This window comes from Nelumbo lutea, chromosome 7 (assembly GCF_056320005.1).
Source record: "Nelumbo lutea isolate HS-2025 chromosome 7, American lotus-T2T, whole genome shotgun sequence".
Classification (NCBI taxonomy): domain Eukaryota; kingdom Viridiplantae; phylum Streptophyta; class Magnoliopsida; order Proteales; family Nelumbonaceae; genus Nelumbo; species Nelumbo lutea.
The window spans coordinates 35,941,028-35,968,408 of record NC_142690.1 but is presented as its reverse complement, the minus strand read 5'-3'; the positions used below and the strand labels follow the sequence as shown (position 1 = coordinate 35,968,408).

The 27,381-nt window shown below is 35.0% G+C and overlaps 2 protein-coding genes across 8 annotated transcripts in view; one reads left to right on the top strand and one right to left on the bottom strand.

Annotated features, from left to right (window-relative positions):
- The window catches only part of RECA1 (recA DNA recombination family protein), a 39,501-nt gene extending 38,754 nt beyond the window's left edge, over positions 1–747 (bottom strand). The window contains exon 1 of the mRNA XM_088955672.1: positions 295–747. Coding sequence (XP_088811798.1) covers positions 295–498 — 204 coding nt within the window. The 5' untranslated portion in view covers positions 499–747. The remainder of the gene's footprint in view (positions 1–294) is intronic.
- A 3,867-nt stretch (positions 748–4,614) lies between these two features.
- On the top strand, positions 4,615–13,915 carry LOC148846089 (uncharacterized). 7 transcript variants are annotated; one of them, XM_088955525.1, is made up of 9 exons: positions 4,615–5,095; positions 6,667–6,770; positions 7,209–7,272; positions 7,442–7,491; positions 9,747–9,878; positions 9,971–11,891; positions 12,062–12,136; positions 12,995–13,274; positions 13,390–13,915. In XM_088955525.1, the coding sequence occupies exons 4-6, from the start codon at positions 7,485–7,487 to the stop codon at positions 11,827–11,829; spliced, it is 1,998 nt and encodes a 665-aa protein (XP_088811651.1). In that variant the 5' UTR covers positions 4,615–5,095; positions 6,667–6,770; positions 7,209–7,272; positions 7,442–7,484; the 3' UTR covers positions 11,830–11,891; positions 12,062–12,136; positions 12,995–13,274; positions 13,390–13,915. The 7 variants fall into 7 exon arrangements, with proteins under 7 accessions (XP_088811651.1, XP_088811650.1, XP_088811648.1 ...); XM_088955524.1 differs by lacking the exon at positions 6,667–6,770 and having other exon boundaries at positions 13,009–13,274; XM_088955522.1 differs by lacking the exon at positions 6,667–6,770 and having other exon boundaries at positions 12,998–13,274.
- Positions 13,916–27,381: the final 13,466 nt, after the last annotated feature.

Here is a 27,381-nt window from a genome sequence, read left to right as displayed (position 1 = left end):
AACGTTACTAAATAAAAATCAACAAGGTATGCATATTATAAATATTAAGCATGGAATAGCATCCGATATCTCTACTAAATTTCGGTCAATAGGAACCATGGGACTAATTTGAGCAAAGAAGAACCATAGAATCTGAGTTTTACTAAATTGTATTTTAAGAAAACAGAGATGGGACTACGGTTTGAACAAACTCTGATATGGATTCCTATCGAGATAGTTACCTGGCGATAATAAGACGTCTTCAACTACATACAGTTACATGGGGACTGTGAAAATGAGAAGAGAAAAACGTACTCGGTCGATAGAACGGGGGTCTGTGTCGCCAAAGAGAGCACCATTTCCTTTTACTTCGAACTCACATCGGATCCTCGAGAACTTCCCCGTGAACTCCGGCGAGAACGGGAGACGAGAGGATGGAAATTGCAGAGTAGAGGAAAAGAATGTTGTAAAAACATGAGAAGGAAAGCAGCTAGTTTTTATTGGGAATATCCAAGCCATACCTTGCGTACGAGAGAGAGAGAGAAGGGGGGAGAGAGAAACTTTAATGGAGACTCTGCAACAGAGTAAACGTTAAAACTTGAAGACAAGAACAGAAAGTGTTCTTCTGAGAAGTGAGAAAGTGAAAGGTCACTTTAGTCATTTTAGCTTAGAGCACGGGGAGATGGTTTCGCAGTCCGAATCGTCTGCGTTTCCACTTTCGACTCGAACAGATTTCCCTTGAGTTCGATAAATTTATGACACGCTGTCGGATTTTTACGTCAGCAAAACCTTTATATGCTCCTATGTGAATCTAATCTAATCCATCTATAATATTCTATATATCAATATAGGCCACGTTTCCATTACCCTGTTTTTCCTTAATTCTATATATCTCCTCCTCCTCACTACTCTCTTCTCTCGTTCTTATTCTTTATTAGAGTCTCACTCCAATTCCATCTTTTTCATTTTTCTAAATCATCATCTCTTAGTTAATTTCCTCCTAAAATTTTTTATATGTCCACCTTTCATTATTATTGTCTATTTTCTTCTAAATTATCTTTAATTCATATTTATCTATCTAATTAAAAAAAAAATTCTCCTAAATTATCTCTAACTCATATTTATCTTCTAAATTATCTATAATTTAGGAAGGACTTTTTCCTAAATTCTCTCTAATTCTTATTTATCCTCTCTCCCATTTTTCATCTGTATATACTAAAGAAAGTTTGAATTAATAATTTTAATAATTATTTAAATATTATAACAAAATTATATAATAACTTTAAAGTATTTATTAAAAACAAAAAAATATGATAGATTTAATGATATTCAGATTATTAATAATTTTATATTTATGAAATTCATAATGAAATTATGTAATAATAATATAAATTATAATTATATGGATTAAAAATTATGTAATAACGATATAAATTATAATTTTATGGATTACAAATTTTAGTAACAAGATTGTTTAAATTTTATTTAAATAGTAAAAATTAAAAAATTATATATTATTTAAATATTTTAACAGCAAAATATTAAAAATAGCTAAATAATTATATAACAAATTATTTCATATTATGTAATAACTAAATAATATTTTAAATTTTCAACAACAAAATTATTTAAATTTATTTATAAAACTTTAAGATATTTGAGTAACTTAATATTTTAAATAATAATATTAAAACAAATAAATAATTATATAAAAAAGTGTTTAATATTATGTCATAACTTCCAAAAAATAAAATTTAAACAATGGAAAATTTTAATTATTTATTGTACTTTCATCATAATTTTATTTTCAATAATTATGCATTTTTGTTATAAATTATCAATAATTATTGGAGACTAAATTATTGTTATTTACTAGAGATTTAACTATTAATTTAGCTGAATTTAAGAGTGCTCACGAGTCAGGTCGATTCGATTGCAGATTGTTTAGCCAACCAAACTCACTTAGTAGGCTTGGGGGCATGGTCACTTAAAATTGATCAACCATTAGTGAAAACCGGCCAACTCAAATTGTATTAGTTTAGGTCGGTTGGTTCAAAAGATTTAAACTTAAAAAAAAATAATTTCAAATTAAAAAAAAATTACAACAAATATAATTGAAAAATAAATTAAATTTTTAGATTTATAATATAAAATATTTTAGACTAAGAGATATGGGGATTTTCCCACTTCCCTATATTAGAAAATTTGTCCTTAAAATATAACATTTTATTAATATATCTATGGTCGGATTAGTTCGATTTTGGTCATTTTACAAATGCCCAAACCAAATTTGACCCAATCTAGTTAGGTTGGGAAATTGCTGAACTAAATCGATTGGAAATATTAGAAAGCTGATCAACTCGGGTTGACTTGGGTCGGTTTGATGAACAGCCCTAGCTGAAATTAATTTTTGTTATTATTATTATTATTGTATTGCAATAATTATTAAAAGTAGTATATAAAATATAAATAATTATTAGTTGTTTAAAAAATTAAAATATAAAACAATTGTCTATTATTATGTATTTATATTGTTTAACTTTCACTTAATAAAGCCCGTGCATCACATGGGTCCCCGCTAGCATTATATCTATACATCGAGAGCCCTCTCCTTCTCCCATTCCCCCTTTTTCTCTTCTCTCCTTAAACCTCGATCTCTCCTTCCTTTTCCCATCCCTACTCTCTCTCTCTCTCTCTCTCTCTCTCTTTCCTTCCCTTCCCTTCCCCTACCCAGGCCTCTCAATAGGCCACGTCAGCAAGGTTGGCCTCAACCATCTACATACAAACCACCCTATTACACCGAAAGCATAGTATACTAGAGAATCATCGTTCAGTGGAACAATGACTAACAATCATTTGGTTCTCCTTCGACCCTGTCATTCTGTAATTCATTGTATCGATTGGTTGAAAGTATTACATCTATTTCAATCCATCGCTTGAATAGATGTTAGAGCACCCCACCGCTTGCAAATCATTCATCCATGTTTGTCATTCACTTTCGATTTTCTTTAGTTGTTTAAATAACTTTTTTTAAACTTTTAATCACTTCCTATGAATGAAATGGAAATATTGATCTCTTGGAAATAGTAATTTTTAGTCTTGTGTTACTAGAGGTTTAGAATGATTGATTTTGGTATATGTAGGTTTTAACTATGTTATAACCTTTCAATTTTATTTTTTTATTTTACTTTACTTTGAATAATGACTAATTTATTAAGATTTTGGATCTGCATGCCAAGTGTAGTCATTAGATTGCAAAGCCATGATACTAACAACGCCTAGGTTTTCAAGCATGGCATCTTTCATGGAAACTTGCAGCTCCAGAACCTATTGTTTTAGGTGCTTCTCCAGCCAAAGCCACAAGACGAGAATGTGAATGTGAACTTGGATGGTGCACAAAATGACATGGATAAATCCTATGTATATATTGTCTACTCTATTGATCTCTTGTTTTCCCAAAGGAGAGTGCATTACACTGGGTTGTTAATGTCGCAGTTCAACGGAGTCAATTAATAGCTCAGGTGTGGTATTTCACTAAAATTTTACATCTATTTTTTATTATATTTTTAACGCCCAATTTTTGTTCGGTCCATTGCCCGAGTCACCAATTTACCTCAAACATCCGATCAGACCATTCCAATCTCTCCGAAACACCAAAAAACCCGAAAAAAAAAACCTAAATTTCCCTTGAAAGCCCTTAGATCCACCATTAAACCTACTCGATACCTAACTGATACCCCCGATCGACCCTCACTTACACCTCAACCATTAAATCAGACACAACCATCAGACCCAAAACATCCTAAAACACCTACACCTGAAATTTGAACTCAATATTCCTTCGTTCACCTGTCCATCAAACAAATATTCAATTTCAACTATTCTCGCACCCACAACCCATATCTACTTGATCCGAACACATATAGACCAATCAAACTTTTCCAATCACCCCATGATATCAAAAAACCCCTACATATGAAATTCCAACCCAAAACACCTCCCTTCACCCTTAATCATATTAAGATTCCGTTTCAAGGTTTCATATTGACCAGATTACAAACCTGCCCGATCCGGGCCTAATTGACTGAATCTAACCCTACTAATCACTCTAGACTACCAAAAAATCATATTCTATGAAATTTCACCCAAATTTGCCTTTATTTTCCGCTTCATCACACAAAGATTCCATTTCGAGCTTTCAGATTAATCGAATCAAGCCCTCTCTTGATCCTCCCAATTCAGGCCCAATTGGGCCAATCCAACCCTACCAATCAACTTGGAATGTTCAGAAACCCCATCCCATGAAATTTCATTCAAAACTACCCCTGCTTGTCTCTCTAAGAAGATTTCGTTTCAGCTAATCTCACTAGCCCTCACATATAGAACCCCTCATCTACGGTCAGACCCATCTCAACCCTTCATTTTGACCCAAAATCTTACCCATTCATCTGAAACCCAGGTCTAATCTTCATCGACCCTGTTCGACCCTCTTAGACCTAGTTTAACCTTCATCGACCCTGTTCGACCCTCTTAACCCAACCTGCTGAAAATTACTAAAACACCCCCATTTTAACATAAATTACGAAATAGCCCCATCCCTTCTAAAAACAAAACGATGTTCCAGCGGCGGACCTTACTTCCTTGCGTTTTTTTCTCGATTCCCTCTCTTCTTCATCCTTTCTTTCCACAGTTTTCGCTTCTTCCCTCTCTCTCTTCTTTCTCTCTTCTCCGTTCACTGCTTTCTCCTGCTTTCTCCCCATGTTCTTTTCCATTCGAACTGGAGGCGCAGCAAGCAACGAAGGTCCCTTCCACCATCGAACCACCCCTTCTTTCCTTTTCCAGCTTACCTGTTTAGGAAATACAATACTATTAAGTCTTGTTTCCCCATCTTTCGGATCCCTGCTCTTACTGTCACCCGTACCACTTCCAACGCGAAAGAGAGGAGTTGCAGAGCTAACTCCTGCTTGGAATGAAACACTCCTGTGCAGCATCGGTGACTGATTACGCCAGACGATCCGGGATTCTGTGAGATCCTGAAGTTGACCAATCTTATTCCTATCGAAGTTCGGCCAACCTTTGCAGTATCCGGCGGCGTCCTGGGAACCTGCGCAATCAGGTAACCTCTTCTCGACCGTTTGTCTGATTTTCCATTTATGATTGATGGGATGAGGAAGGCGAAGAGCCGATACCCTGTAAGCTCATGTAACCTTCCGAATCCTTCCCAGTTCGATTATTAGCTTTGAACATGGTTGTCTGTTCTCCTCTGTGATGCCCCGGACTGCTTATCTGTTTCCCCGCAATGCTAATCTCTTCCTCGCATGAATCTTTCCTTTTTTTTTTTTTAGTTATATTCGTACTCTCCTTCGTTAATTTCATTTTTGGAATTTATCTCTGATTATCTTAGTATAAATCTTAATTTCAGGTGTTCTATGTTACTGTGTTGGTCTCGTTGTGTTTAAATCTTATATGATGAATTTTGCCAAACTATCAGTATGTCTGTAGCTTACTTTTCTTGCCAAACCGCCCTCTCCTTTGATGCATTTCACCAGACTATGGATAGCAATTTTGCAAGCAGTTTTAATTCGGCATAGATAGTTTTAATTTTATGCTAAGAAGTGGATGCTTAATAGAAAGTCAGTGTTTGTTTTATTTTCTACTCCATTGTTCTTTTTGTTTCTTTGTCCTTTATTTTTTGTTTTATTTTTTTCTATTTTATTTTTTTTATTATTATTTTTCTGTTTTTATTCTGATTCTATATGACAATGCATCCTTTTCATTATCTCTAATCAGGGAATTGTTTCTGGTGTATTCAGCATGTGAAGTAGCTGTTATGTTTTTTCTCTTTCTATTGTGATAATCGGTTGGATGCTTCTCTTTAGGTTTGCTTGCCTTTAGTTTTTTTATATATAGTCTGTATATACTTGTTCTCAGCACCCATGTGGGCCCCACCTTTGGACCCGGTAGAGGGGTGCTTAATCCCTTCTTTTTCCCCTCCAAGACCTGCCCGGACTGGATGGACCGGTGCCTCTGCGGGAGTCACTATTGAGTCAAAACTGTTTTAAAAATCATTCTTGGAGGTCCCATTACCTCCATTTTCCAATTTGATGGGTGGCAACTCCATTTCCAGCCCAAGTGGCAAAGTGAGCCGGTTTTTATGATGCTCACATATATTATTATTATTTTCTTCTTGCTTAAAGGCAAAGTTTCTTGGAGGTAGTTAATTGCTAGAGCTTGGTAAGTTTTATCAATTTAGTTTAGTGGCCCTATAACAACCTCAAAAATGATGATGCAATTCCTAATTAGTATGAATTGCAATGTTTCTAAACGGTTCTCTTGGCTAGCATTGATTCTTGGCCCTAAAGTTTGTAAGAAAATGTATTGCTTCCCAGCTACAACCAAAGAGTAACAGTGAAAGGTTGGTTTAAGTTGCAAGTTTGTGTGCACTTTTTCTTTTATTTTCTTCTCTTTAATCTCTTATGTTCTTCTCATTCTTGCATCTTACTTCTTGTCTTTTTACTAGATAATAACCATCTAATAGTATTTTATTCAAGAGTTGCAAGTTTGTGTACACTTTTTCTTTTATTTTCTTCTCTCTAATATGTTATGTTCTTCTCATTCTTGCATCTTACTTCTTGTCTTTTTTACTAGATAATGACCTTTTTCTAATTTGCACATGAAAAAAATTAGGATTTATAGGTTTGTTACCTGAATATCACCGAGAAAAATGGACCCCGGGATCTTCCATGGGTGAGATGCAAAATTGAATGGCTAAAAGTGTTGCCTAATTAATGGTAAGGGTGCTTGAAATTGTGTTTTAAAAAAATGAACTTTTACAGATTTAAAAAAAAATTGTATTGAAAGCTTACATAAGAGGGAAATTAACTTCTACTTATTCTATAAATTTGCACTTGATTCCATGGGTGAGATAAAACTAAATGGCTAAAAATGTGGTTCATTTCTATAGAATTGTGCAAAACAGTTTTCAGATTATGAAGGATTGGATCATTTTTATGGAATTAATGACGACAAATTTTAGTTTAGGAAGGATTGTTTTATTCATTTTAAATTATGAAGTCATATTTACCTTTGGAGACCATCCGTGAATCTTTTGCAGGGATTAGAATCTTATTCTTTTTTGTTTGTACCAAACCAAAGCAAGTATTTATTTATATTCAATGGATACAAGATTCATTCATGTTACCTGTTTTTCCTTTCCTTCAACAAACCAGGAGTGGATGCATAGTGGATTGAAGAAACACTAAAGCATGATTAACAAGGTTGCATTTCTTACAGGTATTTTTCTTGCTTTTCTTCTACTAAAGCTACTTTCAAACCCTGTTCCTTCCTTCCATCTCTCTCTCTCTCTCTCTCTCTCTCTTTTAATTTAAAGCAGCTAGTTTTTATTTTCTAATTCACCATTTTTCCATTTCTTAAACCCACTGCATGGACCATTTTTGTGCAGGAGAGGCAGTGCCTGTTGGCATCAAATATTCTCAAGTGGAACCATGACTGGTATAGTTCATATGTTGAGTAATTTCATAAATGGATAAGAATGTGGCTATCTTGTTAAAAATTGCCCCTTCTCTTCATTTTGATTTATCTGAAATCCTCCCTAACAATTAAAGTAAATGGTGTATTTTACTGTTCCACTTAGGATGATCACTTGATCTTTTCTCTTTTGGTTCATATTTTTGGTTTTTGGAGAAACTTGTCATCATATTTTGGATTTTGAGTTTGATACAATCAACAAAGAAGTAATGGGGGTTAGGAGATAGAATTTTGTTAAATCCTATCTATGTGGGTATAAAAGTTGTAAAACAATGTTAGCTTTTGAAGATACAAATTTAAACAAGTCCTAACTAATGGAGACTCAATTTCCATTAGGAGTTAGGAGGCCACTGTTACACAATCCCCAAATTCCTTTTGCATTGGTGGTATGGTTTGGATCTCCTATGCAATTAAGATTAGGGAATATGTTTCACAATCCTTGGATTCATTGTTTGTATTGCCATATTACCTCCCTTTGTACAACACATGATATTTTTGTTATCGTTGGTTAGATTATATTATATTTTCTTGGTTGTTGATCCTCATGTTCATACATGTTTTTTGGGAATGGGCTGAAGCCTGAAGGACAAGTGCCTAAAGAGAATAATGGGTTTGGCTACCTCTTTAAGAATACCGAATTACCTGTTCATTTCTATTTGTGAAATGTGAATATCATATGGTTTTAATAAAGCTGAAATTCACTGTTCATTTCTCCCAAGATCCAACTCTCCAGGTCTGCATATTCTGCCTAGCCTATGAAGCTCCTGATTACGATGGATAGAATCTTTTAACTCATGAAACTCAAAGTTGGGTTTAGATTTTGTATATCACTCACCTAGCAGACACCTCTAAGGCATCAAGAATCTTACACGTGGCAGCACATCCAGAACGATGGCCCCAATTCCATATCTTTCTTCTACCCCATTGCATAAAAGATGACACACCTGTTTCTGTGGGTTTCTCAAATTTTCAACGGCCATTACCACCCAAAAGGCCAAAAGAGTTGATTAAGAAAAAGGGGCTCACAAAGCTTTAGATTGGCCAAATCATCCTCCATGTGGCAAAAATGGATGCAATGCATATCATACTCACGTGTCCTATGCAGCATTTGGTCAGATTTTTCATTTCTTTTGGTTTTTTAAATAAAATAATCAGAAAGTGGGGTTTCTTTTTGGGGAATGGTGTCATTGAATCCTATCATCACCGCCGAATTCTTTAATCTTCATCGCCTTGCTAAATTTGATTGATCCATGTAAAATAATTATGCTTCCTATGTATATAAGAGTGAATGTACCACGTGTCCTTGGTCGGTGGGCCTCGATTGATCTGGGCCGTTGGATCATGTACATAAATGGGGAGCAACAAACCAGTAACCGGTCACCTAACTGGTTACGTTAACCCTAAAACTGCTTTTTGGCCAAAAACCGTTGGTTTAGTCTACAAACTACTGACCCGAGTGGGTATAGCTGTTATCATTTGGTCCCAAACCCGGCCTGGCCCAGCCCATGATCACCCCCTCTCGGTACTTCGTTGTTCTTAGTTCACATACTTGTGAGAGTAGGAACCCAGAAACATCATGGCTGAAACCCCAACTCCAGTCTACTCATCTCCTTTGATTTTACCTTTCACATCTTATCGCATCCCTCTTTCTCATCTCCATTTGTATTCGATAAGAGTCCGTTGCTACTGTAAGCCAGAAATGTGAAGATGAAATCTATTTTTCACAATCCAAGAATGCTGCCGCCAACGGCCTAACACCGAAGTAGCCTGTAGCGGTGTAGCCAAGTAAGTCTATTTTGAACTTTGAAGCCCATGGAATGATGGAAACCTGATTGAGTTCCCTCATACGCAGCCGATTTTTCCAATGCCCCTCATTTTTTCCTGAAAGAGATTCTGTTCACTTCACTGCCCAATAGTTGATTGAATTAGTTTTCATTTGGTCAGTTAAATTAGCTTTCTTTTTTTTTTTTTGTATGAGAATAAATTAGTTCTGTTTCAAGTTTTGACAAAATCTCCATAGGTACGTTTCCACAACAATCGGATTGTAATGGGATATCCGACAATGTTAACAAATCATATTCCAATCTCAATTTGGAAAATCCTTCGAATTCTTATCCAATAGAATCGGATATACCTCAATTGGAATTTGATTCTATCTGTCTGCAGGCCTACTAAAGAACTTAACAGTGAACACTAATGCATCATCCGATATGTTACAGGAAGGAGGGTGAGGCTCACCCAGAAGAAGAAGCTGGGAGAGCCATTCCATGCTTGTTTGAGCTCCTTACTCTGCAACCACTCTAAATCCGCTCTAATTAAGAGGAAGCAAGATCAATTGTTTTGGAATCAAGGTATCATTATCCAATCTAGTGTTATTCTCTCTGAGGTATTATCCCTTTCTTCTATTTGTCTCACTCCATCTCACCCTTCATTTTAAATTTAGAGCCCAAGAAGATTTTTCTGTTGGCGACCTTCAATAGACTCCTCGTCTTCCCCTGGATCAACCACGGGAGAAGTTGGAGCTTAAATATTCGAAGCTTAGTTAATGTGGCTGTTGCTGAGATCCATCCCACTTGGGCGGAAGAAGAGAATGCTCAAGATCAGCCCTTTTTTCTTTCGAAGGGGGTTAGACAGTTTCTCGACAGTGTCGATAGGGTTAGGATTGGGGTTTCTAGTGCATCATCAGTAGGAACAAATGATGATGAAAGCGCGGAGACTTGTAAATCCCATGCACCACTAAACCGCAGAGAAAAAGATTTTGGTGCTAGAGTTATTGAGGTTGTTTGGAAGACCTCAAAAGTTGGCCATGTTCGAAATGCAATCCTTGCCAAGCCAAAAATTGGTGCTAGACCTGTTCCTTCCCACCCATCTGAATATAACAGGTTGATGAAGGCCTTCAGTCAGGCCGGTAATGTCGATGAAGTTCTTCGACTCTTGCGTGATATGAAAGAAGCACAATGCCATCCCAATGTTCTATGCTATAACACTGTTCTCAATTGCCTTGCAGTGGCCAATCGCTTTGATGACATTGATGCTGTGTTGGCGGAGATGGACTATGGTGGTATAGTTCCAAATGTATCCACGTTCAACATCTTGGTAAAAGCATACTCTTGCCATTCTTTTCAGTTTAAGGTGGCTTTTGAGGTCTTAAAGAAGATGTCTGAACATGGGTGTAGTCCAGATGTGATTACTTACTCGACATTGATAACTGGTCTTTCTAGGGCTGGAAGACATCAGGATGCCTATGCTGTGTTAGATAGGATGCTTGCCAACAACGTGCTTCCTAATGTTTATACTTACACTCCTCTTTTGCAAGGTCTATGCAAGAAAGGAGAAATTCAAAATGCTAAAGATTTGATTGAGACCATGTGGAATAATGGTTGCCCTCCAAATACTGAAACTTACAACATCTTGATTGATGCGCTTTGCAAGTTTGGGAATTTTGGTGAGGTTGAGTCAATCTTTGAGGAAAACAAATCGAAGGGGTGGAAGCCAAATGCTGTCAGTTATAATATTTATTTGAATGGTCTTTGTAAAGTAGGTAGAGTCGAGGAAGCTTTTAGAAAATTAGAAAGCATGGTGCATGATGGATTATATCTCACCACTCAGACTCTTAATATCATTCTTGATTGCCTCTGCTATAATTTAAAGGTTTGTGAGGCAAAGAATCTCTTAGACTTGTGCCATGACTTGGGATGGGATGTGAGTTCTGTAAATTATAATACTGTGATGACTGGTTTCTATAAAGTTGGTCAATGGTTAAGCATTTTTCCACTCTTGACTAACATGTTAAATAAGGGGGTTTCGCCTAACACTAGGACATATAACATTGTGATTCGCAGTCTCTGCAAAGTTGGAAAGTTGAGGAGAGCAAAACATATGGTTGAGAGCAAATCACATGGGCTTTACAGTGCAAGAAACATGGTTGAAGCTGAATACTTACTTTCTAGAATGACCACTAAAGACAAGATTGATACTGCTATGTCAGCTAACAGCATCTGGATTGGGATGCTCTGTAGAAAAGGACAATATGAAATGACAAGATATCATTTTGACAAGTGTCTCAAGAAGGGTTTCCAACCTGATGTGGTTTCATACTCTATTCTAATTGATGGATATATGAAAAATGGTCAGATAGGAGAAGGATTGCAGTTGCTGGACAGAATGCTAGATCAGGGTGTGGTTCCAAATATTGCAGTGTATGATTCAATAATCAGGGCATTCTGTAGCCAAGGTTTCTGCCATAGCAGCAAGATATTGCATATTCTGACAACGATTGATAAAATGCTTCAGAAGAGTTAAGCTGATTATCATAGGCCTGGAAAGAATGTTTCTTTGCATTTGGAGGTCCGAGCTCATGACAGGTAGTATTCCTCTTTGCTTTCATTTAGCATACATGCTAGAATTTGCTATATTTTCTATATGATTTTTTTTTTTATAAAATAGCTTTACAATTTCTGAGTTTGGAAATTGTAGCTGTTACATTTGCGAGTGACTTCATTTTTTTCTTACTTTGGGCATTACTTTCTTTCAGGAATTTAATCTTATGCTCAATAGTATTACTTATGTGGTATGATAAGTGGTTTTATATACATGCATCCTTACCATGGTAAGTCTGTTCTCACATATTTAATCTATCCACAGTTTCAATGTGTTAAATAGGCATTTGTAAAGTGGTTTCTATTTTTACCCTTTGTGTAGTTGCATTTGAGATGGACCTTCCAACTTCTGATTGACAAATTTTATATCTGGCTTCTTAATTTACAAAGATGACATGCATTGGTAACCATTGAAACTATAGCCATTTTATTTTATAGTTGCCTAGCTTCCCATAGGCTGACATTTTATCAAAATAACTATGCATTATATGAGTTAGGAGTTGGGCTAAGAGATGCGAGTTAGCAAGATCAGCTAGATACCTAAAAATAGAAGTTTTTCTTTACAAGTATTTACTTACATATGAAATATAAGATAAATAGCATGTTCAAGAAGAGGAAATATGTGCAACATTTATTTAATTGGTAATACGATGATGCTTCATTTTTTGATCATATGGTGATGCTCAAGCTAACTCAATTTTCAAGGTATATTGTTCAAAAAAGAAAAAAAATTTAATATGGACATACATTAATTTGGATTGGTTCAATATCCATTTTATTATTGCAAAAGCAAATGGTTTGGATTTCCATAATTTGGATTTTGATTGGAATTATTGGTTCCTATCAGATTAGATCAGATCCAATCCGTTGACAGCCCTAAATGTCATCAAATTAAGCTTCATTCTATTGTAAGAAGTTAATTGCTTACCTAAATCTCATGAAGTTATTTAGCTCCAAATATCCAAAATTTACTGCTTTGGCCCTCCTTTTCCTCATAAGAAGATTTGGTGGTCTCACATTCCTCCTAGACTCAATTTGTTTTGGAAGCTAGGCTTAGAAAAATAAATACATGTGGTTTGGTGCAAAAGAAGAATTGATGCAGGTTATACGTCTCTCCTCGTGCTTGCACTTTGTGCCTTGGGGATGGGGAATTGGCAGAGCACATCCTTCTTCACTGACTGGAAATCAGGAAACTTAGCACCATTTCCTCAACCTTGTTGGTTATAGTTGGACCATGTTTGAGCATATTATAGATCTTATTTGGCAATGACAAAGTAAAGACTTGGAAAGAGGGGATGTGCCACAGTTTCTCATGCTGTTGTGTGTGATGTCTGGGTGGAAAGGAACAATCACATGTTTGAGAACAAGGTGATCTCTTGATGATGTGATTGCCTATATATATATTTTTTTATTTATGCAACATTGCAACTTGTGCGTGGTAAATAATGAAGTTTTCAATGGTATCTCTTTGAACGATATGCAGAGAAAGTTGGTGGACATTTTATTTTCTTCCCCTATGAGTTCTTCTATTCCCTGGGAGTCTTCACTTTCATTTGCAGAAGCTCCGACGCCGAACTGAACGCAAAGTAGCTTTCCGGTGACCTTGAAGCCTCGGCTGCATCAACTTATGAGTTGCAGAGAAAACTTGTTCAAGCTGCTCTCGCGAGCAACTCTTTTCTGGCGGAGTTCAGTCTTCTTTCTCCTTGATCACTCCATCCTCTACTGTCTTTCAGGTGATTATTGGTGGCGGAGGTGGTGGTGCTTTCTTTGGAGGTGGAGCTGCTGCTGGAGGTTCTGGAGGCGGTGCTACAGCTGCTGAGGCACCTCCATCCTAGGAGAAGGAAGAGGAAGAGAGTGATGACGACATGGGATTCTCGCTCTTCCATTAGTCTGTCTTTCTACACAATACCCTAAATTCTTAGCAAGTTGTTTTACTTTTACCTGATTTTATATCCGCCTGAATTTACTCGAGAATTTGTATAATATATTGGTATTGCAGTTTTGAGGTATGAATTTATCTTTGATGAATATTAAACAAAAAAAAAAAAAGAAGAAAAGCCACTGGCGGATGTTAGATAGTGAAAATGGGGAAGACTGCTATTGATAAAAAAAAAGGGGGGGGGGGAAGACTGCCAAGTGGTTTCAAGGACTTAGGGGGAAAGAAAGAAGAGCCGCCGGCTGGGGCCGGTGTGTTAGGGGGAAAGCCGGAGAAGGAGAAGTGGAATTTCGTCAGATCTTTTAGGGACAAAGAGCGTGTTGTGCCAGCGACTGTGAATGGGGAAGAAAGGAAGGTGCTTCATGTTGGGACGTGGACGGCGAGCGACTGTGAATGGGGAAGAAAGAAAGGGGTCATACAGCAGGGAAGGTGCTTCGTGTTCCTACGTGGATGTTGAACAGAACAAACATGCGATAGCCATTGCCGAGTAATTGCTGTCGTGGCCGAGGCTGTAGTAGCTGCAGCTCAGTCCGCTGCGGCGGTTGTGAAATTGATGAATAATGGGCGGTGCGCCACCGCGTACGTTAGCAGCAACAGTGGGAAGAGAGAAGTGTTGGTTGCTGTTAAGATTCAAGCAACTTTTCGAGGTTATCTGGTTAGTATTCATTTCGTCCATTCTGTTTTTCTTCCCTCTAAGAAGTTCCATGAATTTCTTTCCAAAATTACCAAATCACCCAATGCTCCATCTTCAGAGCCGAATGGTCGTGATTTTCTCGTTTTCAGTCTTAAAAATCAGAATAAATAAGAAAGAAGAGAAAACAGATGGGGGCAAAACTGATGGGGTTCGTATGTGAATGTAGTGTTGGGAGTCCAGCATTTTTCTTTGTAATGGCCATTATTGCTGTCCGGTTGTGGCTCTGATTCGAGAAGCCAGGACAGAAAGCACTAGGCAATAACGTGTTAGATATTCTGAGAGAAGGTTCTGATCCCCTAAACTTCAACTTTTACCTTCTTTCTATGTTTGGGGGGCCAAGGGGGACTGAGGAGCTCTTTTTCTGTTTTTCGTTTCCGTAACTTTTATTTGTTCGCCATTAGAGAGATCAGAGAGAAGTCAATTCTTGTTATCTGAAAGTAAATGATTTTGGTAATCGTCTTTCCCTCCCTTTTTCCCGTTTTAATTTAGTTCCTGAATGGGTGTTACCTGGCTCTGTTTCTGGTCATATCTCTAGCTTCTTACTAATCTCCATTAATGGACACTGGAAACACTTAAGCTTAATTAAGAGTACAGTCTATGCGTTTATGCGAGACGAATCTGTTGACCTGTCTGTCTTAGAAAATGGATGGGATTTACAATTTTACAGAGCAGGATTACACGTGCCTATGCGAGAAATTCTATGTGGACCACTCTTCTTAAGGAAGTAATAGCAAGAGACATTTGAAAGGTGGTTAGGAACAATGATTATGAAATTGTCTTTGCAGGAGATAAATTAGTAATAGGTGAGCTTCTGGTCTTTAACTTATAACAATGATTATGAATTTGTCTTTGCAAATTCAAACACCAAGAAAAGAAAACAAGAAACTTGCCCGTACGGACACCCCTGCGTTCGACACAGTAAGTACCCTTCAAAAAGAATTCAGAATTCTTGTTAACGATAAGTCGAAATCTGTGAAAAAGAGAAAACGTTTCAAAGGCATGGAGGCCGATTACGGTACTAGAAAAGCATGATACGTAGAAAACTAATGACCAATCGGCTGCAATCCCGCAACGAATCAGCTGGTATTCAACAAAGTCGAGCAAGGTGTTCTGATTGGTCAAGCAATTAACGTTGTTCCTTTTATCACACCTTTCCAATTCCAATATCTGTAATGTAGTATCTTCTATATCTACCGTAGCGGAGCAAGTTCTGGATAGCCCATTGCAGCGCCATTCGAGTTGCGCCTACATCCTCCACAACAACTACTATTTTCCCTTCTTCGTCGCCACCTCCAACCGCAACTCCTCCTCTACGACTTAATTCCCCTCCCACTTCGAGCAAACCTGACTTCTCTGCCGTCGTCGCCAACTGGTCGTTCTCGAGCTTTCTAAGCACTACAGATGAGTCAATCGGCATAAAGGGCACTTGCTGCTAAAGACAATCCGCGACCATCGGTTGAACAACGGACAACAGGCTCCCACTGTCGTCTATCGACATCCACTTCTCGCTATCGGAGCGACGGATTTTATCTAAACATTTAGGCCCAAAGTATAGTTGGGGTGGGTGCCAGCTTGGAATTGGAATTGATGGCAATTCAGGTGGGCAATGGAAACTGTGTATAAAGTGGGGAGTTTTTGACATTTTGAATGTTTATATGTTTGCACTGAAGACCAGAATTCTGCATTGGATCTATTCTTATTTTTCTGCTTTTTTATTTTATTTTTAAATTATTTATTTAGTTAGAAAGGAATAATTTACTAACAAACTATAATTATTAGCAAAGAGGTAACTAGATTAGGGTTATCAATGGATTGGATCTACCTAGATCTATACCTGGCAATCCGTTATTAAGTCGAGCTCGGTCATAATTTTAGGCCCATGGGCTTGGGCTCATGCCTCAAGCATATTGGGCTCGACTTTCTTTTTGGGCCAAGCTTGGGCCTAAAGCACCGAACCCGACTTTTTTTTTTTCGAGATGGGTTCAGGCTTTCTTATAAAAAGCTTGGCCCGAGCTTGAGCCCGACTTGATACTATATATTAAATAATAATAATAACATATTTTATTTAATAAATATATATATATATATATATATAATATTTTTTCATTGTTTTTCTTCTCTTTTTTTTTCAAGTAATAGTGAGATGTTTATTATTTTTGAGTTTTTGAAGGTTTTTAATATAAATAAAACGCTTTTTATTAAATAAAAAAAGAAAAACCTTTCTAGCCGATCTCGGGCTTGGGCCCAGACTTCGGGCTTTATATGAGGGTCGGGCTCTGACTCAAGACTTAGGCCTGATGTTAGGCCGGGTTAGGGCTCGGGCCTGTATTCTGTTGATACATATACAAACCCCAAGCCGACCCATGAATAGGCCTAGGTCTACCAAATGGATCCAAACTAGCCAAACCTATTATAACAGTTCAGTTTTACGATTTTGTCTCTATTAATGGTTGGGTTTATTTTGTCTTGTATTGAGCATCAAACGCGCCTACATGGGTAGTATCCATGTTTTTCTTTGTCTTCTTTGCCTGTAGCACGAGGCCTTTCTGCTAGTATATACTTATTAGAAACTATCTTTTCTCCTTGCGCTAAACGGGTCACTGCAACTCTGCAAGGAGCTTGTGCATGTATCCAATCGCATGACACACACATATCCGAATTTCACTTCTCCCATTTCTTCTTCTTCTTCTTCATGTTTTGTTTCCCATGCTCCCCTCCCTACCTCTTTGCTGCCCCCTCCTTCTCTCCTGTCGAGCAAGCGACTCCCTCTTCGATTCCTCTCTCTCAGTTCTCTATCTGTATCTCTCCTACTCTCGGTTGTTTAGTGATAGTTGCAGTTGCCATGTTTGTGGTTCCAACAATCCATATCTACCTCGACCCATTGTCTTCATCTTTTCCTTTGTAGCTAAAAAATAATAGAACCTTAAAATAGGAGGTTTTGGTAGGGGCTTTTGGCCATGGAGGTAGAGGCGATCGTAGCCACGAAGAGGCCATGGTGGTGGCCGTCGTGACCAAGATAGGGCGACTGGTTAAGGAAGGAAGATCAGAAGCTTAGATCAGAAGTGGGTCCCTATTGCCTCAATGACAATAACGACCTTCCTCAATGATGGAAACTGCTATTCATGGCACATTATTCTGGCAAAATTGTCTGTGATTCCAGTAAGGAGGGATTATTGGGGTAATACCTTCGGCTCAGAAGTTGTCAACAGAACTCCGTATTTAGTGGATGGATCTCAGTTCAGGTTTGTATTTATTTATTTTTTTCTTTCTTCTTCCCCATGGCTGAAACATGGCACAATCCCCATCTTCTTTTTATTCTTTACTGGGCTGAAAACAAGGTATTTTGCTCTTGCTACTACAGGGCTCCTAAACACATATTTAGTGCAACTGGATACATAACATCCATTGACATTTGGTCAGCTGGTTGCGATTTTGCTGAGCTCCTTTTGGGAAAGGTAGGCAATTGTCTACACACCTTTGATGTTAAATCCCACATTATCAGATAGTGATCAAATCAATGTTTTAGCATGGTTCCTTTAATCTTGTGTTAATTCTCTGAATTTCTAATGACTCCTCTTTTGCAAATTGTGATTTCTTAATTTTTAAATATTATTGGATGAATTATTATTTTCCTATAATTTTTCATTACCACATTGGTCAAAACTGAGATGGATTTCTCCCTTTGGAATTTGTCCAGGTTGGTTTGTAAATCAGATGGTCATGACGCCTATTTCTTTTATCTCATTTTAATCAATCATCAATTATAGGGGCTTCTACTGAATAAAAGCATTCATTTTCATTGGGTTTGTTTCAACATAAATTGGATTTTTTTATGCTGCAATATTTCAACTTTGCAGGCTTTATTTAGATCTTTTACTTTCATTGTTATAAATTGCTGGTGGGAGGTGTAAAAAATATAGTGGTGCTCAGCAAGTAAGGAATCATATTTTTTTGGATGAATGCATATAAGAATCAGATTGTTTATGGACTTTTGGTGGTAGTACACTTAGCTAGTTAGGATGCGTTTAGTACTGTGATAACTACTTTTTCCCCCAATATTTGGTGAAGGGTACTGGCAAGAACTTCATTATACTTTTTTCCCCAATATTTGGTGAAGGGTACTGGCAAGGACTTCATGCCTTCATTCCTAGAGTAGGTTATGTAATTTTTGACTTTAATTGTTAGTTAATTTGTTAATAATTTTTGTTTTTTCTTTTTAAATCTCTTTATTCTTAGAGTTGTTTACTAACATTTTGCTTTCTGATAAGGATCGGTCTACTCTTATAATTTTCTGCTTTCTGTTGCTTTTATCTCTTGCATATTCCTAACTCATTTACCAGGATAGGTTGTTTCTGTACTCAAAATGATGAATGATATGAATTGCTTATTGTAACCATATCTAACTATTTACACTGCTGAATTTTGTATCTTTGACAAGGCAAAGATGCAGAGTGGAGTGATAAGGATCTTGAACAAACTACGGAAGCTGTTGGTTATGGGGCTGTTAAGTGAGTTATCTATTCCTATTCCTTCCTGTTCTCTTTTTTTTGGAACTTGGTTAAATATTTCCTATGATGTGTAAGTGGCAAATTAGTTGCACCCTTGCAGGAAGATTCTACAGAGAAGTCCCACCTCTGTTGCTAATTTGGAATCTTGCTCCTTTAAATCATGCTAACATTAGCTCAACTTCTACTTAATATAAATTACTTCTACCTCCCTTGGGATTTCAATGAAATACTAAGACAATAAGACTTCCTTTCAGGTTTACCTATTATTTTATGCTCCCTTTAATCATGGAACCACAGGGGCTTTGTTAATTGAAGAGACAAAATTTAGACAAAAATGCAATTTTGCCTCTTATATGTTTTGAAATTGGTAGAAGTAATTTATATTAAGTAGTTTCTTTGTTACATTGAACCACTGAGTTGCAAAAAACCATTGATGGTTAATGACATGGTGACTCAACTGGTTGAACTACTGAACTGTTTGACCTAGTCAACAGGTCATGGATAAGAGATTTAATCTTTTTTTTTTTCTATTTGTAATCATTATTTCTCATTTATCACACTTGTTTTTTCTTTATATAGTGAACATATAATATTAGAGATTGCCCAAATTCTTCTACCCTTTTTTGTAACTTTCCATAATTTTCTGTAATTTTATCTATTTATAATATTTGTGTTCAATTTATGATGTCATGGGTTAACCAATTTAAATCATACAATTGAACTACTGACCCACCACCTGGATGGGTCCTTTCTCTATTGTCAGGGAAAGGAACAAGCCCTGAATAATAATAACAAATTGGAAAAATGCTGTTATGCTGTATTGTGAAGTAAAGTTTGACAAGAAATGTGAGATTTATGGTATTTTAGTATACAATTTTGGTATCATGAAATGTCCTATGACAGCACTTTGTATTTTTGTCCTTTCCTTTTGGCTCAATAACTGGGTTATCTTGTGCATATATTCTAACTACTTCAATAAGAGCATGCTTTTGTGCTAATTTAATTCTGATATATTGGTCACTCTGGGCCTTCTTATTCTTTTTCTAAACTCTGTTTAATTTGCTTTTTGCAAGTTTTATTATTTTTGTTCGAATCTTATGATTTGGTTCATGAATCTTACAATTTATTATGATTTCATGTTTCTTTACTATGTTATATTTTAGTAGGTTCATTGGCAAAGTAATTTTTTTTCTAAGATACTTACACTGAAAAAACACCTTCTCAACTTCTTTTTTTTTTCTATACAATAATTTAACTTCTCCAAGCCCCTGCAACGCAGGGGCCCCTCCACTAGTTTTAATAATTATTGGAATAGTTTGCTGAACTATAATTTCTGAAATTTCTAAACAATAATTATAATATCAATTTATTTTGATATTTTTCTACATGATTTTTAATAAATTTACAATTACTGAAATTTTTTAGTGAATAACAATTATGATTAAATATCTGAAAATCACATAACTTTTCAATAATATTTAATAATTATTGGAATATTTCATTAAAAAACAATTTCAGTAATTGTAATATCAATTTATTTTGACATTTTTACTAAATAATTATTATTAAATTATTAAATTATAATAAAACATTGAAATTTTCATGAAAATTAATGAAATTAATTTTATGCAAATTAATTTCTATTGTTAATTTTTTTATTACCTAAAAATTAATGAAAACAACAACAACAACAACAATAATAAGAACAAGAATAAGAAGTTAATTTTCATTGGATTTAAGAAAATAGTAAAAACTATTTTTCATTAATATTTGATAATTTCATTTAATTTCAGAAAATAATTATATTTAATATTCACTAATTATTGAATTCTGAAAATTCCAATAAATATCTAGAGATATGAAAATTTTCTTTGGAAATTCCATCATGATTTTAAAATATTGGGAACTACAATAAATACTGAAAATTTCTATAAATACCTGAAAATACGAATAATTTCCTAATAAACTTTTAGAAAATGGTCAAAAATATTTTTCATGAATATTTAATTTTCATAAATATTCTAAAAATATTTTAAAAGTTTGAATATTTGATTATTATTAGAATAATTTAAAAATTTTTACTAATATTCGAATTATTATTTGAATAATTTAAAAATTCCAATATAAATATGAATATTTGATTATTATTATTGGTAACTAATTTTTATTGATTTTCTGAAATTATTAGTAATTAATTTTATTTGAGAATTCCATTAAATTTTTTAATTCCAATCATATTTTCTAAAATTCAAGTAGGGTCCATTTGCTTCACACTGGGAATCAGAATGGAAATCCTTCAGAGTCATAATTAATCAAAATGTTTATTCTCATAGTTTGTTTGGTTAAGATAGAAATGGGAATGGGGATTACAATTAACAGGAATGGGATTCCATTCCCAAGAGAGGGGCTGGGAATGGCCATTCCCTCAATTGGAGGAATGCCATTCCAGTAGAAATGGGAATGGGATTCTAATTCCACCCAATCAAAAAGTTGAATTGGAATAGCCCATTCCGATTCTAATTCCAAACCCCCTATTCTTGTGAACTAAATGAGGCCTAATTTCTTTCATTGCATGTTACTTTATTTATATTTATTATACGTCAAATACCAGCTCATTGAATGTATGATTAATATTTACCTATTATTGATGTGTATTAGTGTCCCTTAATTATTATTTCTCATCTAATATTATTTATTTTTGTTACACTATTTACTTTTCAATAGTTGATAATTTACTATATCTTTTTGATCATTTTGTCATTAATTTGAACATTGGGTTTTCCCGTGCATTACACAGGACCCAACTAGTATATATATATAGCAAGATAGTCCACATCACCTACTCACCTTGCTTTTCCTTGCTATATATATATATATATATATATAGCAAGATAGTCCACATCACCTACTCACCTTGCTTTTCCTTGCTATATATATATATATATATATATATAGCAAGATAGTCCACATCACCTACTCACCTTGCTTTTCCTTGCTCTATTACCCAAACCCAGCATACTCCTTGACCCTCTCTTCTCTCCCCCTTCCCACCACTCCCAATTTGCCATCTTAGCACCCTCTCTCTTCATTCCTCTCCCTTCCCATTGGGTTCTCTCTCTCTCTCTCTCTCCCCCTCCCCCCCCCCCCCCCACAACTCATGTCTCTCAATTTCTATAACAACCTAACTTGTCTCCTTAATTTGCTCAATATATGTTTTATCCTCTTCTTCACTTCTATCTTTAATTCTCCTCTATTATCTCCACTTTCCCATAAAAATAGAGCCATAATTTATTAAGATTTTGTTTTCCAAATGAAACAATATTTATATCTATAGACGTAATTTCAAGTAAAGAGAGGGGAATAAGGGGAATTCAATGTTTCCTATATATTCATGGCATCTTCCATTATGGTTAAATAATCTATTCTTAAATAATAATCTATTGTTAAATAATACATTAGTTATGAAAATTATTAAAAATTTCTAGTAAATATTCCACCAAAAATTATGAAATAATTATTTCAAAAATCATTCATTATTTAATAAATATTAAATAATTTAATAATCTACGAAAATTTAATAAATAATCCATTGTTTAATAATTTTTGGTTATTAATAAATGTTCAAATTTTAATGTTTAGCGTAATTTACATTAATCATCATAATTTAATAAATTCTCATTAAATTTTTACAACAATAATTTATTGATAAAAGATATTACGAATAAGCATAATTTACCAAATTCTATAAAATCAAATAATTATAGTTAACAATTATCAAATAATTTAGGGAGACTGTTTAACTAATAATCCCTAATTATTTGTTAAATAAGTAATTAAAAAAATTCTCCAAAATTATTTAAATGATAATCCATTATTATTATTCAACTAAATAATTATGAAAAAGATTTAAAAAAATTAAAGTAGGAAATTAATCTATTAGAATTTGTTTCATAATTATTTACATAACAATCCATTATTTTTATTTCAACAAATAATTAATAGATAATTTAGAAAAATTATTAAGTCTATCCACACTAATCTAGACCACTTGGTTAACTTTGACCGTACTTGGTTTTGCATTAATTGACAAGAAGTGGCTTACTTTTAATTAAAAATAATGTAATTTACCATAATTACATTAATTTACTATAATTACATTTACTTTGATTAATAGTAAATAGTTTACATTAATTTACTATTATTGTAAATAATTAATTTACTATACATTACTACTAATCAATAGCAATTTTAATATTTTTTTGGAAATTATCATAAAATATTATAAATTATTGTTATTTAATTTACTATTAGTTAATTAGTTATAGAAAATTATTAGAATTGTAGGGATGGCAATTTTCCCTATAAAATTGGAGCCCTACCTTGCCGCGCCCCAAATGGGGCAATTTTTCTCAAATCTTAAATGAGGACAGGGCAGAGACAGGATGGGAACAAAAAAAATATTTTTGCCCCAAATTAGGGATGGGGTTTGCATATAATTCCCCGAACCCAATGGTAAATTAGTAAAATATCCATAGATTTAATATTGATTTTTAAAATATCTCTAAGTTTTCCTCGTATTCTTATAATCCTAGGATCCCATAATTTTATTTATAAAATACCCTCAATTTGTCATAATTCTATTTGTAAAATATCCATAAATTAGATTTTTTTTAAGTGGTTGCATTAGGGTGGGGAAACTTTGGGGATTCCCTATCCCTGACGGGGAATGGGTGCCTCGCCCTGAACCCGTTGTCTTGTGCATCGCACGAGCCCCCACTAGTATATATATATAACAGGTCATGTCAGATGGCCTCTCCTTGCTCCATTATCTCAATTGAGATTTCTAAAGGGCATGCAAGATTCCCATTAGAAGCCTTGAAGTTTCCATCTCGGTATGACAATCTCCCTTTTTTCTCTCCTTTTTCTTTAGGAAACTAATAAAACTCATATAGTTAGTACATATTTTGTAGGAAAAGATATAAGAATCTTTTGTAAAGCCAATCCTTACTAAAATTTGTTCCTATCCCCCACTAGCCACATGGCACCACTATCCTCACTTTCTCCACTAAGTTATCTTTCTTATCTCTAAATCCTAATTATCTCATAAATTACATTTAATCAAGGAGAGAGTTTCTACTACATAATCTATTAATATTTTGTCGGGATCAATAGTTCAACTATTAGGTCAAATGTATTAATATTTGATGTCATAATTAAATAATAAAAATTAAGAAAAAGATAAAATAAAAAAATAAAAACTTTGCAATAAAAATATTTGTGTACATCTCTAATATTGTATATTCATCATATTAAACAAAAAAGTGTGATAAATAAGAATTCTTTTTATACATATGGAAATATAAAAATTGTCAAAACAATTTGAATTGTTTTGAGGTGTTCACATAACTCGATTTGGATTTTGCAATCTGCATTCAATTAATAAATAAAAAACAAAAAATATTAGATTTTTATAAAAAATTTTGGATACATTATTATTGCCATCATTATGATCATCTAGAATTGCCACGCGCAAAGCACATACATACTTACTAGTAAATAATAAAAGGCAAAGCCAAGCCCAAACCCAACCCATGAGTAGGTCTAAATGCAGCTAAAAGACATGCTAAAAGTGCTATTAATATAAAATATTGAACCATGCATTGATATCAATTCAAAATGGTTTGGATTTTATTTATTTGAAGATATAAAGAAGTATTCGGAAACTAGTGTTTTAACCAGCCGTTGACTCGATCGGTCAAACCATCCAAACTGTCACGGAGCCAAGATTCTAGGTCTTGACTAAAACCTAGGATTTGCTCAAAACTTGTTGACTTGGTCAAAACTATTTTGACCTAGGCGGTTGAACTATTGACCCATTCGACCCAATCACTAGGCCACAAGCTGTACTCTCAATGTAGATGTAAATTTCAGGAGGTGATAGCTTTGCTCTTGGATGTCTGATTGGGGTGATTTTTGTTTATCATGGGTAACTTTTTGAGATCTATACATCCCAATGAGCAAAAAGCCTTACCCCTCTTTTGGCCCCAAATTGCAATTTATACATTTTTTTACAAATAAAATATTAAAAACTAAACTAAAAACATAAAATTAGATGAATTTCTTAAAGTACCCCTATGGTTATGGAAATTGACGAACTCTACCCTTATTGTTTACATATTATCTTAAAGTATCCCCAAGTTTAGAGGTGTAAAACGGGTTGTGCCGCCCTCCCCTAGGATAACTTGGGGGGTTGACCTGGCACGGCCCATGGCCCAAGCTTGTGCGGGCTCATGCCGTGCCGCAGGCCAGGTTGGTCCATGGGCCAATCCTTGGGCTAGACCGAGCCGTAGACCGACCAAAGCTATTTATTTGAAAATTTTGAAAAAGAACCTTAAAATTTTCATTTTATATGAATTTTGATGTATACAATTACTTATATACAATAGTTAAATAAATTAGTACAATAAACTTGAAAACAATTGTTTATTTTATTAATATGTTATATACTATATATTATTATATAATTATAATATATATAAATAATATATATGGGCCGTGCTGGGCCCTGCCACGGGTGGCATGGCCTGCTCCCACAGACCTAAAACCCCAGGCCCAGCACGACCCATACAATCATGCCGGGCTTGACATGACCTGCGTAACATCGTGCTGAGCCATGCGAAAGTCGGATCGCCCATGACCCGATTTACATCTTTACCCAAGTTTTCTGACTAACTCTCGACTGAAGTGGCTTTGTTGTCGCAGCTAGAAGGGGGAGGAGATATATCAACGAATTGGCTGTAATTTACACCGATAAATGAGTGTGAGTATGCAGAAACAAGAAAATTTACTTTCACTGCGTAGACTTGTGTTTGACTACTCGTTCAAGATGGAGAGGACTCGGTTATCATGATTAGCTGACTTCAATTAGATGCTTTGGTAATCCTGACCTAGGAATCCACGATTTCAACAAGTCTGAATCCTGAGTTAGACCTTCAAATTCCTGAACTCTAAGTAATTATAAATTATATATTATTCTGGCAAGAAAATTATAAATTATAAACTACAATTGAAGCATGGTTGATAACGTTAAACGGTTGAGGCCGAAGCTGTGGAAGATGAGGGAGTCCGAAACTTTTCATCTAAGTCAAAGTCCCAGACACCTCCGATGAGGGGAAATCAATGGGAGATAAGGGAGAAATCAGATAGTTGTGATGCTAAGAACTTGGTTTAACAAACCTCGGAAAAAAGCTAGAACCAATGAGTTGTTGATGTTGCTGCTACTGAGGTTGTTGTAGTAGCAGTTGTTGTTGATGGCAAAGAAGTTGTCAATTCTAGTTCCACTAGGGATCATTTGCTGATTAGTTCAGTTCATCGAGGAAGGACCATTGGAGAAGAAGTATCAATATGAAATTGTGATTTGTTTTGAAGTTGGCCATTGTTGTTTGACGCCAATATTTTGCCACTAAATCCCATTGAGCTATAGAAATCAATGCTCCTGGAGGACTTAGACATCATTTTTGGTGAAAGAACAAGGAAGAGAAAATTGGACTTTTAGCATCAGAGAACAAAACCAATTAACATCAATTAATTAATCATTTAGAACATGGATTTCTGTTTCTCAGACACACACTCTCTCTCTCTCTCTCTCTCCCTCCACTGGTTTGGTTTCATGGATAAAGCAATTACAAAAATTAAAATGAGTAAAACAAAGAGAAACCCGTAGATCTTGTGGAAAAGGTCCCTAAGAGAAAGCTTGATTGATTGACATAAAGGAATGAAGAGTGGTTACATTTATAGGGGCGGAAATAATATTATAAAAGATTCCATTTGAGAGGTAGAGTTCATGAGAGGTTCAACTCTACAAATGAAACGTATGTTGAGGTAGTGTTACCTAAAACCCAAAAATCAATCTAAGTCCAGAATCATTCTATTATTGGCGTTTAAAGCAAGAGGGCTAGTCAAACAGTTTAAGAATTCATATGTTTAGGAATTTTAAAATGGTATTTTAGGAATTTAAAAAAATATATCAATCACATGGTCCCACATGTGAACAAAAAGTTAAAAGCAAGAGAGGTTTTAGACAATTATCAAAAAACTTAAGGGTGCTTTAACACTATACGTAAATAGTAATGGTAGAGTTAATCGATTTCCTAAACCATAAAGGTACTTTAAGAAATTTGCCCTAAATAATGCAAGGATTACATGTAGAATATAATAATACATTAATTATTGATATATATATATATATACCTACAACAGACATGACATTTACCGACGGACAAAATATGTCGCTAAATGGCATAAATCTGTCGGTATATCCATATCCAAGTTATACCG

Coding starts and splice junctions, on each gene's coding strand:
- LOC148846089 (XM_088955524.1), top strand. Junction 9,879..9,970: donor TCAATTGTTTTGGAATCAAG/GTATCATTATCC, acceptor TTTTAAATTTAG/AGCCCAAGAAGATTTTTCTG.